Source organism: Trichomycterus rosablanca, chromosome 14 (assembly GCF_030014385.1).
Source record: "Trichomycterus rosablanca isolate fTriRos1 chromosome 14, fTriRos1.hap1, whole genome shotgun sequence".
Classification (NCBI taxonomy): Eukaryota; Metazoa; Chordata; class Actinopteri; order Siluriformes; family Trichomycteridae; genus Trichomycterus; species Trichomycterus rosablanca.
This window is the reverse complement of record NC_086001.1, coordinates 15,971,608-15,984,162: the sequence shown is the minus strand read 5'-3', so window position 1 is coordinate 15,984,162 and position 12,555 is coordinate 15,971,608. Positions and strand designations below refer to the sequence as shown.

The 12,555-nt window shown below is 39.4% G+C and overlaps 1 protein-coding gene across 2 annotated transcripts in view; it reads right to left on the bottom strand.

Annotated features, from left to right (window-relative positions):
- nrxn2b (neurexin 2b) overlaps nt 1-12,555 on the bottom strand; it is an 810,738-nt gene that overhangs the window by 369,584 nt on the left and 428,599 nt on the right. For both annotated transcript variants that reach the window (XM_063008256.1, XM_063008257.1), the window contains exon 6: nt 4,064-4,225. In XM_063008256.1, coding sequence (XP_062864326.1) covers nt 4,064-4,225 — 162 coding nt within the window. The remainder of the gene's footprint in view (nt 1-4,063; nt 4,226-12,555) is intronic.

Below are 12,555 nucleotides of genomic sequence, written 5' to 3'. Positions count from 1 at the left end.
CGTGCACAGTGCCCGTCAAGTGTATGAACTCGACTCGTGCAGGTGAAAAATGCAGTCTGTACTGACTGTACATGCCGGAGGTGGCGTATGTCAGTTGAGAGGCATCCTCAGTCAGCGGTAAGGGTCGAATCAGTCAGCGTTGTAAGTGGGGGAAAAAAAATAATTTAAAATTTAAAAAACTTTATTTGCCATCCAGCTACAAGAATGGTATATATGAAATAATACTACATATTGTGGAAATAGAATAGTAAATTACCATATTTGGCAATTATAGTTTGTTTGTTTTTTTATGTATTTTCTCCCTATTCTCCCGATTTCAGCGCATTCAATTTTTACCTGATTGTGTTATGCTTCCTCTCTACTGGTGCTGACCCCCGACCCTTGCCCCAACTGAGGAGAGCAAAATTACACACACCCCCTCCGACACTTGAGCAGTAGCCGACTGCATCTTTTCACCTGCATAAGGCGACTTCATATGCCGATCAGCTTTGTGCACGGAGAGACACACCCTGATCAGCATTATTCCTCGCCATCAATCAGCCTGCAGAGGTTGTAAATCGCTCAGTTATGAGGTCCCTATCCAGCTCCCTACCTGGATGAACAACAGCCAAACGTTGTTCATATAGCTTCCCAGCCCAGCCGGAAGGCAGAGCTGAGATTCGATACGATGGCAATTATAGTTTTAACATGCAAGAGTTGGTCAGCATTGTAGAAGTGTCGACAATACCAGTAGCACTTGTAAACAATATATTTTAAAATGTCTTTTAGTTAAGATTTTATTATTTATTAATATATTAGGATTTTAACGTCATGTTTTACACACTTTGGTTACATTAATGACATGACAGGTAATTACAGGTTACACAAGAGTCATCAGTTCAAGCCTTTAATGTCAAACACAGTCATGGACAATTTTGTATCTCCAATTCACCTCACTTGCACGTCTTTGGACTGTGGGAGGAAAACCATGCAGACACGAGGAAAACATGCAATCTCCACACAGAAAGGACCCAGACTGCCATACCTGGGGATCTACCGCCCCCCTTTTAGTCAAGAGACTGATAATATTGATACTATAAATATTACAATAGTCTTCATGACTGTAATAAGAAACCATCGATTGAAGAGTAATGTAGATGGTCTAAAACAAATAGCAGGCATTTTAAAACCTAATAAAAAACACATAAACCATGCCAACTCATCCATGCCACTAATAAATTCCTTACTACTGTCATGAATCAAGCCTCTATTCTCCTGGAGTCTATGTGCCATGCCCCTTTCTCCAGGCTCCAGGAGCACATGCTGGACTGTTTTTAGTCTCATGACAATGCCCCTTGTTATGATTGGTCCCCTGCTAATTATCCACAGCAGCACCTCGTTTGAGGTGTAATGTTTAGGGCATTTAAGAGGCAGCTGTGGATCCTTCGGTGGAGACTATTTTGGTTTGTAGCTCATGTTATATTGGGCCGGTCTGGTCCGGTCTATGCTCTTGTCTGGTCCATGCTTAGTGTTAGTCTTGTTTAGTCTTGTTCATGTCTTGTGTTAATGTAAGATCATGTTTAGCCTTAGCTTAGGGTGTAGTATAGTTTAGTCAGTTTTTTTGTGTGTTTAAATTAGCGTTAGCTGTTAAAGTAGCATAGTTTAGCTTTAGCATTGTTCATAAGTTTAGATTAGTGTTAGCATTAGCATTTAGCTTAGGTCGTGTGTTTGTGTCTGGTCTTGTCTTGTGTACCCCTGTTTTGTGTTATGTTATTATTAAAGGTTTTGTTAAATATCTCTGCATGTGTGTCCACCCCTTGTTGTCAAGTCTACCTCTTTGTTACACTATCAAAAATTCTAGTTGAGAATGTGTGAGGTGTTATAGTATGTGGTTCACTTGCAAAGAAATTTTGTGCACTTCTACTGTATTCAAACTTACTATAATGACTGTAATAAATAGCTTATTTGCTGTGCCACTGGAATAAACACAGCAGTTACCCAACAGTTATTACATTATAATCCCTTTACCCATCTGACCAAGCCCTTCAGGAAGGTGTTTAATGCCATATCGAGATATTTAAAATTCACCTTATTGTTGGGAGAGTTTAAGCATAATTGCTGCTGCTCTCTGAACTGTAAGCATCAAATTTCTGACTCGCCTGTTTTATCAGAGCAGCGCTGTTGTGGGCTGTAGCTCATTTTTACTGAATCTTGTTATCTTATCTGAGGGTAATCAACTGTGTCATGTTGTTGCATAAACAGCAGTGCAAGAAGATGAAGAAGAAAATTCATTTTACCCTCCCAAATTGGTAGCTTATATGTGATAAAAAAAAAGCATGTGTAAGGAATCGGGTAGTAGATATTCTGAAAACATTATTAAAAATAAAATTAAAAAAAATTAATTATTAATTCTTTTTTAAATGTTCATAATTAATTCATGGTCAAATGTGCATTTGTACTTTTTTATTGACTAGTCTGGCCTGACACCTTTCAGAACTCAAACCCCTTTGTAAATGAACTTTCTCAGCTCATTCTATGCAGGAATACCAGAGAGTTTTCTGGGGTCAAGCACATCTCAGATGGACCAAAAGACAGTTGAACTGTGGGCTGTGGTCAGATGGTTTCACAATTTAGTTTGTTTTCGGGAAAGACAAATGTTGAATTCTTTGAGCCAATGATTAATAATAATAATAATAATAATAATAATAATAATAATAATGAAAATATAATAATAATAACAATAATAATAATAAATAATAATAATGATAATGAAAATTATAAAAAAATCATAATAATAATAATAAAAATAATAAGAATAATAATAAGAATAATAATAGTAATAATAACATTAACATCAGTAATAAGAATAATCAGTAGCTAAATTTCTATTAGAATATTCTATTTCTATTTTTTATATATTTATATAATTGTATAACATGTATATATTAATTACCCAACTGAACAAATGATTAAATAATTGATCAAAGGGTGCAGCTGTAGCATCATGTCAAATATGGGACAGTGGTAGCCTAGTGGGTAGAGCTTTGGACTGTTAATCAAAAGGTTGAGAGTTCGAATCCCAGTTCTGCCATGCTGCCACTGCTCCAATAGCTGACACTGCGCTCCAAACAAGCTGGGATATGCGGAAAAAGAATTGTACTGTACACCTGTATATGTATATATGACAAATAAGGGCTAAATATATATGTAACAGGGTTCGAATCCCCAGTGGTGCCATCGGCTGGTCTGGCATCTACATACAGACATGATAAGGTACGTCTGGTAGCCAAGCCCCTATAATGGATTGGAATACAGCACTGTGTTACTGCATTGCAGCAAGTAAATCTCTGGAAACCGAACCTACTGTAACCCTAAGCAGGATAAAGCAGTGGTAAAACATGAAGAGGTTAATGGTGGATTTTACTATACATCTATTTTTTTCCTAGTGGTTGTGTGTTTTGCTAGGGCTTATCACAGATACCCCAGTGGGTCGAGCGCATGGCTACCTGCCTTTTCCGATGTTCGCTGGGGGCAGCTCAGGCTTATGTCTCTGTGGGGCAAATGTACCTTCTTTTTAGTACATTCTAGCCCTTTCCTCAAAGACTACTTCATTTTGGTAGTGGTGGTGTGTAATTGTGTGTGTGTGTGTGTGTGTGCGAGTGAGAGATTGTGTGTGAGCGCTTGTGTGTAAAATTGTGAAGGGGACACAGAAGTATACAGTGCCTGAGCCAATCGAAGAAATCAATTTTTAATTTGCCTGTCAAGATAGTGAATCTAGCTTAGTAACAACACTGGAAAAGAGTTTAAATTAAAATCTCTTTCACACACACACACACTAAAATGAGTATATGAAATTGGGTGATACCAAGCTACTGTATAAACAGCTTTTGTTGTATGTTAAGAAGCTGTTATGACATTATATATTATGAAAGCTGTCATAACAATTACCAGCAAGAACAGAGGAGTCATGTCCCCCTTTATTTTATATAATGGTGTTCTTCTTAATTTAATGGGCGTCCTTATACTTTTGGTAATGTATACAGGAATTTGTATTCCTTTCACACCTAGAAACACACACACTTACATCTTTGAGGCATCCCATGAAGTTGTTGCTGACCGGTGATCCGGGAAGGTCAGCCGTGTTGGGACTCCCACCGATGTAGAAGAAATCATCTGAGCCCAGCATGGTGTAGTCCTCCTGTGTGTAACCAGTGGTGGTCAAAATGCCATCCACTGATATGGTGACCTGTTATTGGGCGCAGCCCATCAGAGAGAGATAGAGAGATAGAGATGGAGGAGAGGACAAATGGAGAAATGGAGGAAAGGAAGAGGTTGAATTAAACAGTAGTTGGTACTTGTGTAGTCGCCTACCCTGTATTATCTGAGGTGAGCTCATAGCAGAGAGAGGTTTCTTTAAAGTACAGCTGTAGCGACCCACTTCGTATACATACATAATTATAATTTTATTACTGTCATAGTTTTTCACCTGCACTAGATTTATGTTTAGTGCCGTTCTTGTACTAAATATTCTTAATGTCTCTTAAATAGTTTTCTATTTTGTAGTAGGAAAGAAAGAGAGAGGAAGGCTTATTGTTATTGTACACCGATCAGCCATAACATTAAAACCACCTCCTTGTTTCATTTACATTTTTACATTTTCTGCATTTAGCAGACGCCCTTATCCAGAGCAACTTACAGAAGTGCTTCCATAGTAAACATTTCATTTCTCAAGTTTTAGTAAACAACAGTCGAAGAACACAAATCTGCTGAAACCCGTTAGAACCAAAGTGTTTTTTTGTTGTTGTTATTTTTGTTTCTACACTCACTGTCCATTTTATCAGCTCCACTTACCATATAGAAGCACTTTGTAGTTCTACAATTACTGACTGTAGTCCATCTGTTTCTCTACATGCTTTGTTAACCCCCTGCTGTTCTTCAATGGTCAGGACTCTCCCAGGACCACCACAGAGTAGGTATTATTTGGGTGGTGAATCATTCTCAGCACTGCAGTGACACTGACATGGTGGTGATGTGTTAGTGTGTGTTGTGCTGGTATAAGTGGATCAGACACAGCAATGCTGATGGAGTTTTTAAACGCCTCACTGTCACTGCTGGATTGAGAATAGTCCACCAACCAAAAATATCCAGCCAACAGCACCCCGTGGGCAGCGTCCTGTGACCACTCATGAGAGTCTAGAAAATGACCAACTCAAACAGCAGCAATAGATGAGCGATCGTCTCTGACTTTACATCTACAAGGTGGACCAACCAGATAGGAGTGTCTAATAGAGTGGACAGTGAGTGAACATGGTATTTAAAAACTCCAGCAGCGCTGCTGTGTCTGATCCACTCATACCAGCACAACACACACTAACACACCACCACCATGTCAGCGTCACTGCTGTGCTGATCCCCCACCTAAATAATACCTGCTCTGTGGTGGTCCTGTGGGGGTCCTGACCATTGAAGCAGGTTAAAAAAGTATGTAGAGAAACAGATGGACTACAGTAAGTAATTGTAGAACTACAAAGTGCTTCTATATGGTAAGTGGAGCTGATAAAATGGACAGTGAGTGTAGAAACAAGGAGGTGGTTTTAATGTTATGGCTGATTGGTGTATATTGTTGTTTTTCTTAATTTGCATAAAGGTAACAGACATGCAGGCTCATGCATATAATAGTAATAACTAATCAACTAATTTTAATGTAATTTTTACATTATTTTTGGTGAGACTTGGACCCCTAAGTGGACAGATGGACCGGATTTGACAAAAATACTCCTCCATATGTTGCGTGCTAAGTAGGATTGAAGAAGCAGTCACTTGAACAATGTGCACACATTCAGTTTATATGCTGAACCTTCCAACCAATTATAAAACATTCCAAAAAGCACTGTGATTTAAAATCAACAGTATTTTACTTTAAGGTCATTTACTGCTCACAGGTTGCCTGTTAAGATGTTTGCAACAACCAGCTTTAACAGCGTTGGCAAGCAAGGCAGGTAATGAACGACCCCTTAATAGATTTACATTTTACATGTATTTAGCAGACACTTATCCAAAGCGATCTACAGTTGTTACAGTAAACAATCTAGGCAACTGAGGGTTTGCTCAAGGGCCCAACAGTGGCAACCCGGCAGTGGTGAGGCTTGAACCGGCAATCTTTTGATTACTAGTTCAGTACCTTAACCTCTAAGCTACAACTGCCATAATAGGTGTATTGTTGTGCACAGTAAGGCTTTATATATACAGTACATGTTCATTTAGTAACAGCAGTGGTAGGCCAACAGTACTGTACAAGGTACTGTACTAGTAATTATAATGTTCCTAGTACAAGCCCTATAAGACCCATGAGCAAGGACCTTAACCCTCAACTGCCTGGATTGTACATGGTCAATATTGTAAGTTGTCTTAAATAAAAGTGTTTCTTACATTTACTTGACATTTATTAGATTGCGGATAGTGTCAACCCAAGATATTCCATTTCTTGTCTGGTCAACTTCATTTCATTTTTTATTATACATTAATTCTTGTATTTCACATCTGTAACACATTCCAAAAAAAGTTGGGACAGGCACAATTAAGCACTAGTAATGAGGTAAAAACAAAACCAATCAAAGATGTAAATTTAATCAGGTAATATCAATTTGGAACAAAAGCAGTATCAATGAAGGGCTGAGTCTTTGGGGCTCAAAGATGAGCAGATGATCTCCAGTTTGTCAACAAATGTGTGAGAAAATTATTGAAATGTTTAAAATTAATGTTACTCAAAGAAATACTGAAAGGATTTGCATCCTTTTCTTCAATACAGTGCATAATATCAGTGAATAATTTAAGAAATCTAGAGGAATTTCAGTGCGTAGAGAACAAGAGTGCAAGTCTAGGCTGAACACCCGTGATCTCTGATCTCTCAGACGGCACTGCATCAAGAACCGCCACTCAACAATAGCTGATATAACCACTTGGGCAAGGGATTACTTTGACAAAGGCATGGCTGCAGAGAAGGAGGGTACAGGTACTGGAAAAAATGTGACAGGGGCAGTCCCATACACCATAAGGCATGACTGCAGAAAGAATGGGACCAAAAAAAAAAAAAAAAACACTTTATCACTTGGTATCATTGGTGTTAACAATTATGTGTTGTGAGAAGGAATGGCAACATTACAAAGTGGTAAATGCTTTACTGTCACAACTTTTTTTTTTAAATACAAATGAAATTATGTTGACCAGACAAAACATGAAATATTTTCGGTTCATTCTGTCTGCAATAAAATGAAAATCAAAGTGAATGTGAAAAACAATCATTAATTGTTGATTTTCCATACTGTCCAATATAATAATGATACTTCCTAAATGAATTTACACATACTACTGAATATATTATTATATACACCGATCAGGCATAACATTATGAGCACTGACAGGTGAAGTGAATAACACTGATTATCTCTTCATCACGGCACCTGTTAGTGGGTGGGATATATTAGGCAGCAAGTAAACATTTTATCCTCAGAGTTGATGTTAGAAGCAGGAAAAATGTTCAAGCGTGAGGATTTAAACGAGTTTGACAAGAGCCAGATTGTGATGGCTAGATGACTTGGTCAGAGCATCTCCAAAACTGCAGCTCTTGTGGGGTGTTCCCGGTCTGCAGTGGTCAGTATCTATTAAAAGTGGTCCAAGGAAGGAACAGTGGTAAACCCGTGACAGGGTCATGGGCGGCCAAGACTCACGGTTTTCCATCCACCAACTTTTTGCAAATTTTGAAAATGCACATTAAAAAACCTGGATGGAAAAGCTCAAAATTTGGAAAAATACCCAAATATCGCAAAAAAAGTTTTCACGCTTGAATGAGGTGGAAAAGTTAGAATATCGCATTGCCGAAATGCGAAAAAGGGGGGTGGAAACGGGTTTTGATGCATGTGGGGAGTGAAGGCTGATCTGTGTGGTCCAATCCAACAGACGAGCTACTGTAGCTCAAATTGCTGAAGAAGTTCATGCTGGTTCTGATAAAAAGGTGTCAGAATACACAGAGCATCGCAGTTGCAGGGCTGTTTTGGCAGCAAAAGAGGGACCAACACAATATTAGGAAGGTGGTCATAAAGTTATGCCTCATTAGTTTTGTTCCATTTGACTAGATAAGAAGTAAATACCCATCTTGTATGTTCTTAAATGAGTTATAGCAGCATTTATATCAGTATAGAACCATTTCTAGGTTTGTGTCTGAACATATTTTTAAATTCAATTCACAACCTTTACTTGGCTTGATAATGAGGAGGAAAAGCTGGTCAATTAAATCCTCTCTCTGTTTTTGTTAATGTGGTTTTACTGCATATGCATCTCCCACTTGAGTGCCAAAAGCCTGGTTTGTTCAGGATTTGCAGCCAGATAGCATTTTGTGTTTTAATTACCCTAACAGTGCTGGCCTGAGGAATCATGGAGTGCTCCAGGGTTTAATGTGGCATCTGCCACACACTAAACCACACAGTAGGATCAAATGTCACAGCTTGAACGGAGGCACCTAATATGTGCTGAAGCTAATTGCATTTATTCATTTATTTTAATCCTTAATGTTGGAAGGGCTTGTTTAAAACAATGTTGCTATGGATAGGTACGTGTTTTTGTGTTGAATGGGAATTATGTTTGTGACCTTTGTGGCTCTATTCTTTTTAATTAAAAACTTGATTGATAAATATTAGCAACTTGTATAGTTGTGGGGAAAAAATTGAATTCCTAGTCATTTATGGAATCACATTATAATAGTTTTAAATTTTATTACCTAAAATATTGTTATATTCTATATATGGTACAGTGTATCACAAAAGTGAGTACACCCCTCACATTTCTGCAAATATTTTATTATATCTTTTTATGGGACAACACTATAGAAATAAAACTTGGATATAAATTAGAGTAGTCAGTGTACAACTTGTATAGCAGTGTAGATTTACTGTCTTCTGAAAATAACTCAACACACAGCCATTAATGTCTAAATGGCTGGCAACATAAGTGAGTACACCCCACAGTGAACATGTCCAAATTGTGCCCAAAGTGTCAATATTTTGTGTGACCACCATTATTATTCAGCACTGCCTTAACCCTCCTGGGCATGGAATTCACCAGAGCTGCACAGGTTGCTACTGGAATTATCTTCCACTCCTCCATGATGACATCACGGAGCTGGTGGATGTTAGACACCTTGAACTCCTCCACCTTCCACTTGAGGATGCGCCACAGGTGCTCAGTTGGGTTTAGTCCATCACCTTTACCTTCAGCTTCCTCAGCAAGGCAGTTGTCATCTTGGAGGTTGTGTTTGGGGTCGTTATCCTGTTGGAAAACTGCCATGAGGCCCAGTTTTCGAAGGGAGGGGATCATGCTCTGTTACAGAATGTCACAGTACATGTTGGAATTCATGTTTCCCTCAATGAACCGCAGCTCCCCAGTGCCAGCAACACTCATGCAGCCCAAGACCATGATGCTACCACCACCATGCTTGACTGTAGGCAAGATACAGATGTCTTGGTACTTCTCACCAGGGCGCCGCCACACATGCTGGACACCATCTGAGCCAAACAAGTTTATCTTGGTCTCGTCAGACCACAGGGCATTCCAGTAATCCATGTTCTTGGACTGCTTGTCTTCAGCAAACTGTTTGCGGGCTTTCTTGTGCGTCAGCTTCCTTCTGGGATGACGACCATGCAGACTGAGTTGATGCAGTGTGCGGCGTATGGTCTGAGCACTGACAGGCTGACCTCCCACGTCTTCAACCTCTGCAGCAATGCTGGCAGCACTCATGTGTCTATTTTTTAAAGTCAACCTCTGGATATGACGCCGAACACGTGGACTCAACTTCTTTGGTCGACCCTGGCGAAGCCTGTTCCGAGTGGAACCTGTCCTGGAAAACCGCTGTATGGGGTGTTAGCAATCTTCTTATAGCCCAGGCCATCTTTGTGGAGAGCAACAATTCTATTTCTCACATCTTCAGAGAGTTCTTTGCCATGAGGTGCCATGTTGAATATCCAGTGGCCAGTATGAGAGAATTGTACCCAAAACACCAAATTTAACAGCCCTGCTCCCCATTTACACCTGTGACCTTGACACATAACACCAGGGAGGGACAACGACACATTTGGGCACAATTTGGACATGTTCACTGTGGGGTGTTGCCAGCTATTTAGACATTAATGGCTGTGTGTTGAGTTATTTTCAGAAGACAGTAAATCTACACTGCTATACAAGCTGTACACTGACTACTCTAAGTTATATCCAAGTTTCATGTCTATAGTGTTGTCCCATGAAAAGATATAATGAAATATTTGCAGAAATGTGAGGGGTGTACTCACTTTTGTGATACACTGTACCTATAAATTTTAACTCATTTTTTTAATGCATTTTCTCCCCTTTTTCTCCCTTTTAGCGCGTCCAATTGCCTGACTATGTCATGCTTCCTCTCCATCAATGCCATTCCCCCCTCTGATTGAGGAGAACAAAGCTAACTCACGCCCCCTCCGACACGTGGGCAGCAGCCGTATGCATTTTGTCACCTACACTTTGACGAGTGTTGATCAGCACTGTGTACGGAGAGACACACCCTGACAGCACTCTTTTCTCATCTTTGTGCAGGCACCATCAATCAGCCAGCAGAGGTCGTAATTGCATTAGTTATGAGAGAGAGATGGCTTAATCCCGCCCAATCTGAACAACAGGCCAATCATTGTTCACGTGGCCGCCCAGCCGGCAGGCAGAGCTGAGACTCTATACCAGACCTGGGCATTGTACGGCCCATCCCCAACCGGCCCGCATGAGGTTCGTGGCAATTAAAAATTAGATGTAAATAAATGTACATCAAACATGCAATATAACAGGATTGATTTTGACGGGAGCGCTGTGTCTTTAAATATCCATAAGTTTCGATTTGCGTATGCGCGTGTGTGCGCGAGTGTATCAGCTTCACTGTAATGCGAGCAGAACTGAGTGTGACTGACGGTGGAGTTTTTAACAAGACATGAACTTCTGAATTGTTTATTAAGTCAGGTGTAACGCTGGTTAAGGATCAGAATTTAGGCTCTAAATCGCTGTTACGGTACTAAACAGAAATACAAGCATATGAACGATGCGGAGCGTCACACCTGAAGCTTCTCTAACTAAACTGCAAAAGCAACAAAGACTGTTTTATAAAGTTTAACACGTCCAGAACTGAAGCAGTCAGGACCAGCTCTGTGATTTTAAAAATAATATTAAACAATAACAAAGGACTGAAAAACAAATGTAGTAATTAGACTCAAAACAAAATAGTGTAAAGTTTAAAAACCTGCACATTTTGTTCACATTTGTTTTTGCATTTGTTTGTTTAAATAGTAAAATAATGTTGATGTTTTTACTCTGCCTACTTCAAATTTTCTAAAGGTAACATCAAAACATTAACAGCTTATTAGAACTGTACAATTCACTGCTTTTCATAAAGAGTGGACAGTTGTAGCCTAGTGGTTAAGGTACTGGACTAGTAATCAGAAGGTTGCTGGTTCAAGCCCCACCACTGCCAGGTTGCTGCTGTTGGGCCCTTGAGCAAGTCCCATAACCCTTAATTGCTCAGACTGTATACTGTACCTGTATTGTAAATCACTTTGGATAAAGGCGTCTGCTAAATGCTGAAAATGTAATGTAAATGTAAATAAAAAGATAAAATTAATGGCCCCTTGGAAAATTTTATTGCCCACCCCTGCTCTATACGATGTATTCGAGATCCCAGCTCTGGTTCTAGCGTGTGTTTTTAGCGCTGCGCCACCTGAGCGGCCCTTTTCTCCCGATTTTTTGCGCGTCCAATTTTTACCCGATTGCGTTATGCTTCCCCTCTACTGGTGCTGACCCATACGCCGAAAATGTAAATGTAAAACAACCTAAGTACATATTAGCCTACACTTATTTTTCTGTCTACAGTTTTTGTTAACAAATATTAAGCTAAAAACACTAGTCCTGTCTGAAGTGAGATTTAACGCTGTAAACACACAAACATTTAAAATCCCCCTATTTAAATGGGCCGTAAACAACTGTACTTTACAGAAACCTTAGCCAAATTCTGTTGTTTCCCTTGTTTTTTATTCCAGTATATTTTTTTCATCATCTGTACTTCCCTTTAAACAGGGCAACACATTTTTATGTCTGCTGTTTATTATTGCACCTGAAGAGTGTGTGTTTGAGGGAGCTTATCTACATGTGCACAGGGGCTTGCTTTAAACACATGAGGGAAATCTGAACAGGGAGTTGTAATAAGTACATTGCTTTGAAACCCACAATTCCACTGAATAAAGCTTGGTTTACAACAATAATGCTCTAATAATAATGTTTGATGTTAATCTAGTATCACATTCTTTTAATTAAGTGTTCTAATATGTTATCACAACAGTATTCTGAAATGATCCGCACTTAATAGCCGTTCCCAGATTCTGCTCTGATGCTGTTATGAGCCTGTAGTACAATGAGCGAACAGCATTTGGTATTTATGGCCCTGCTTGGAAAGGACCACCCTAATGCTGCTGACATTTTGATGATGTTGGCACAGCTTGTTTGTGGCCTGGCCCTATC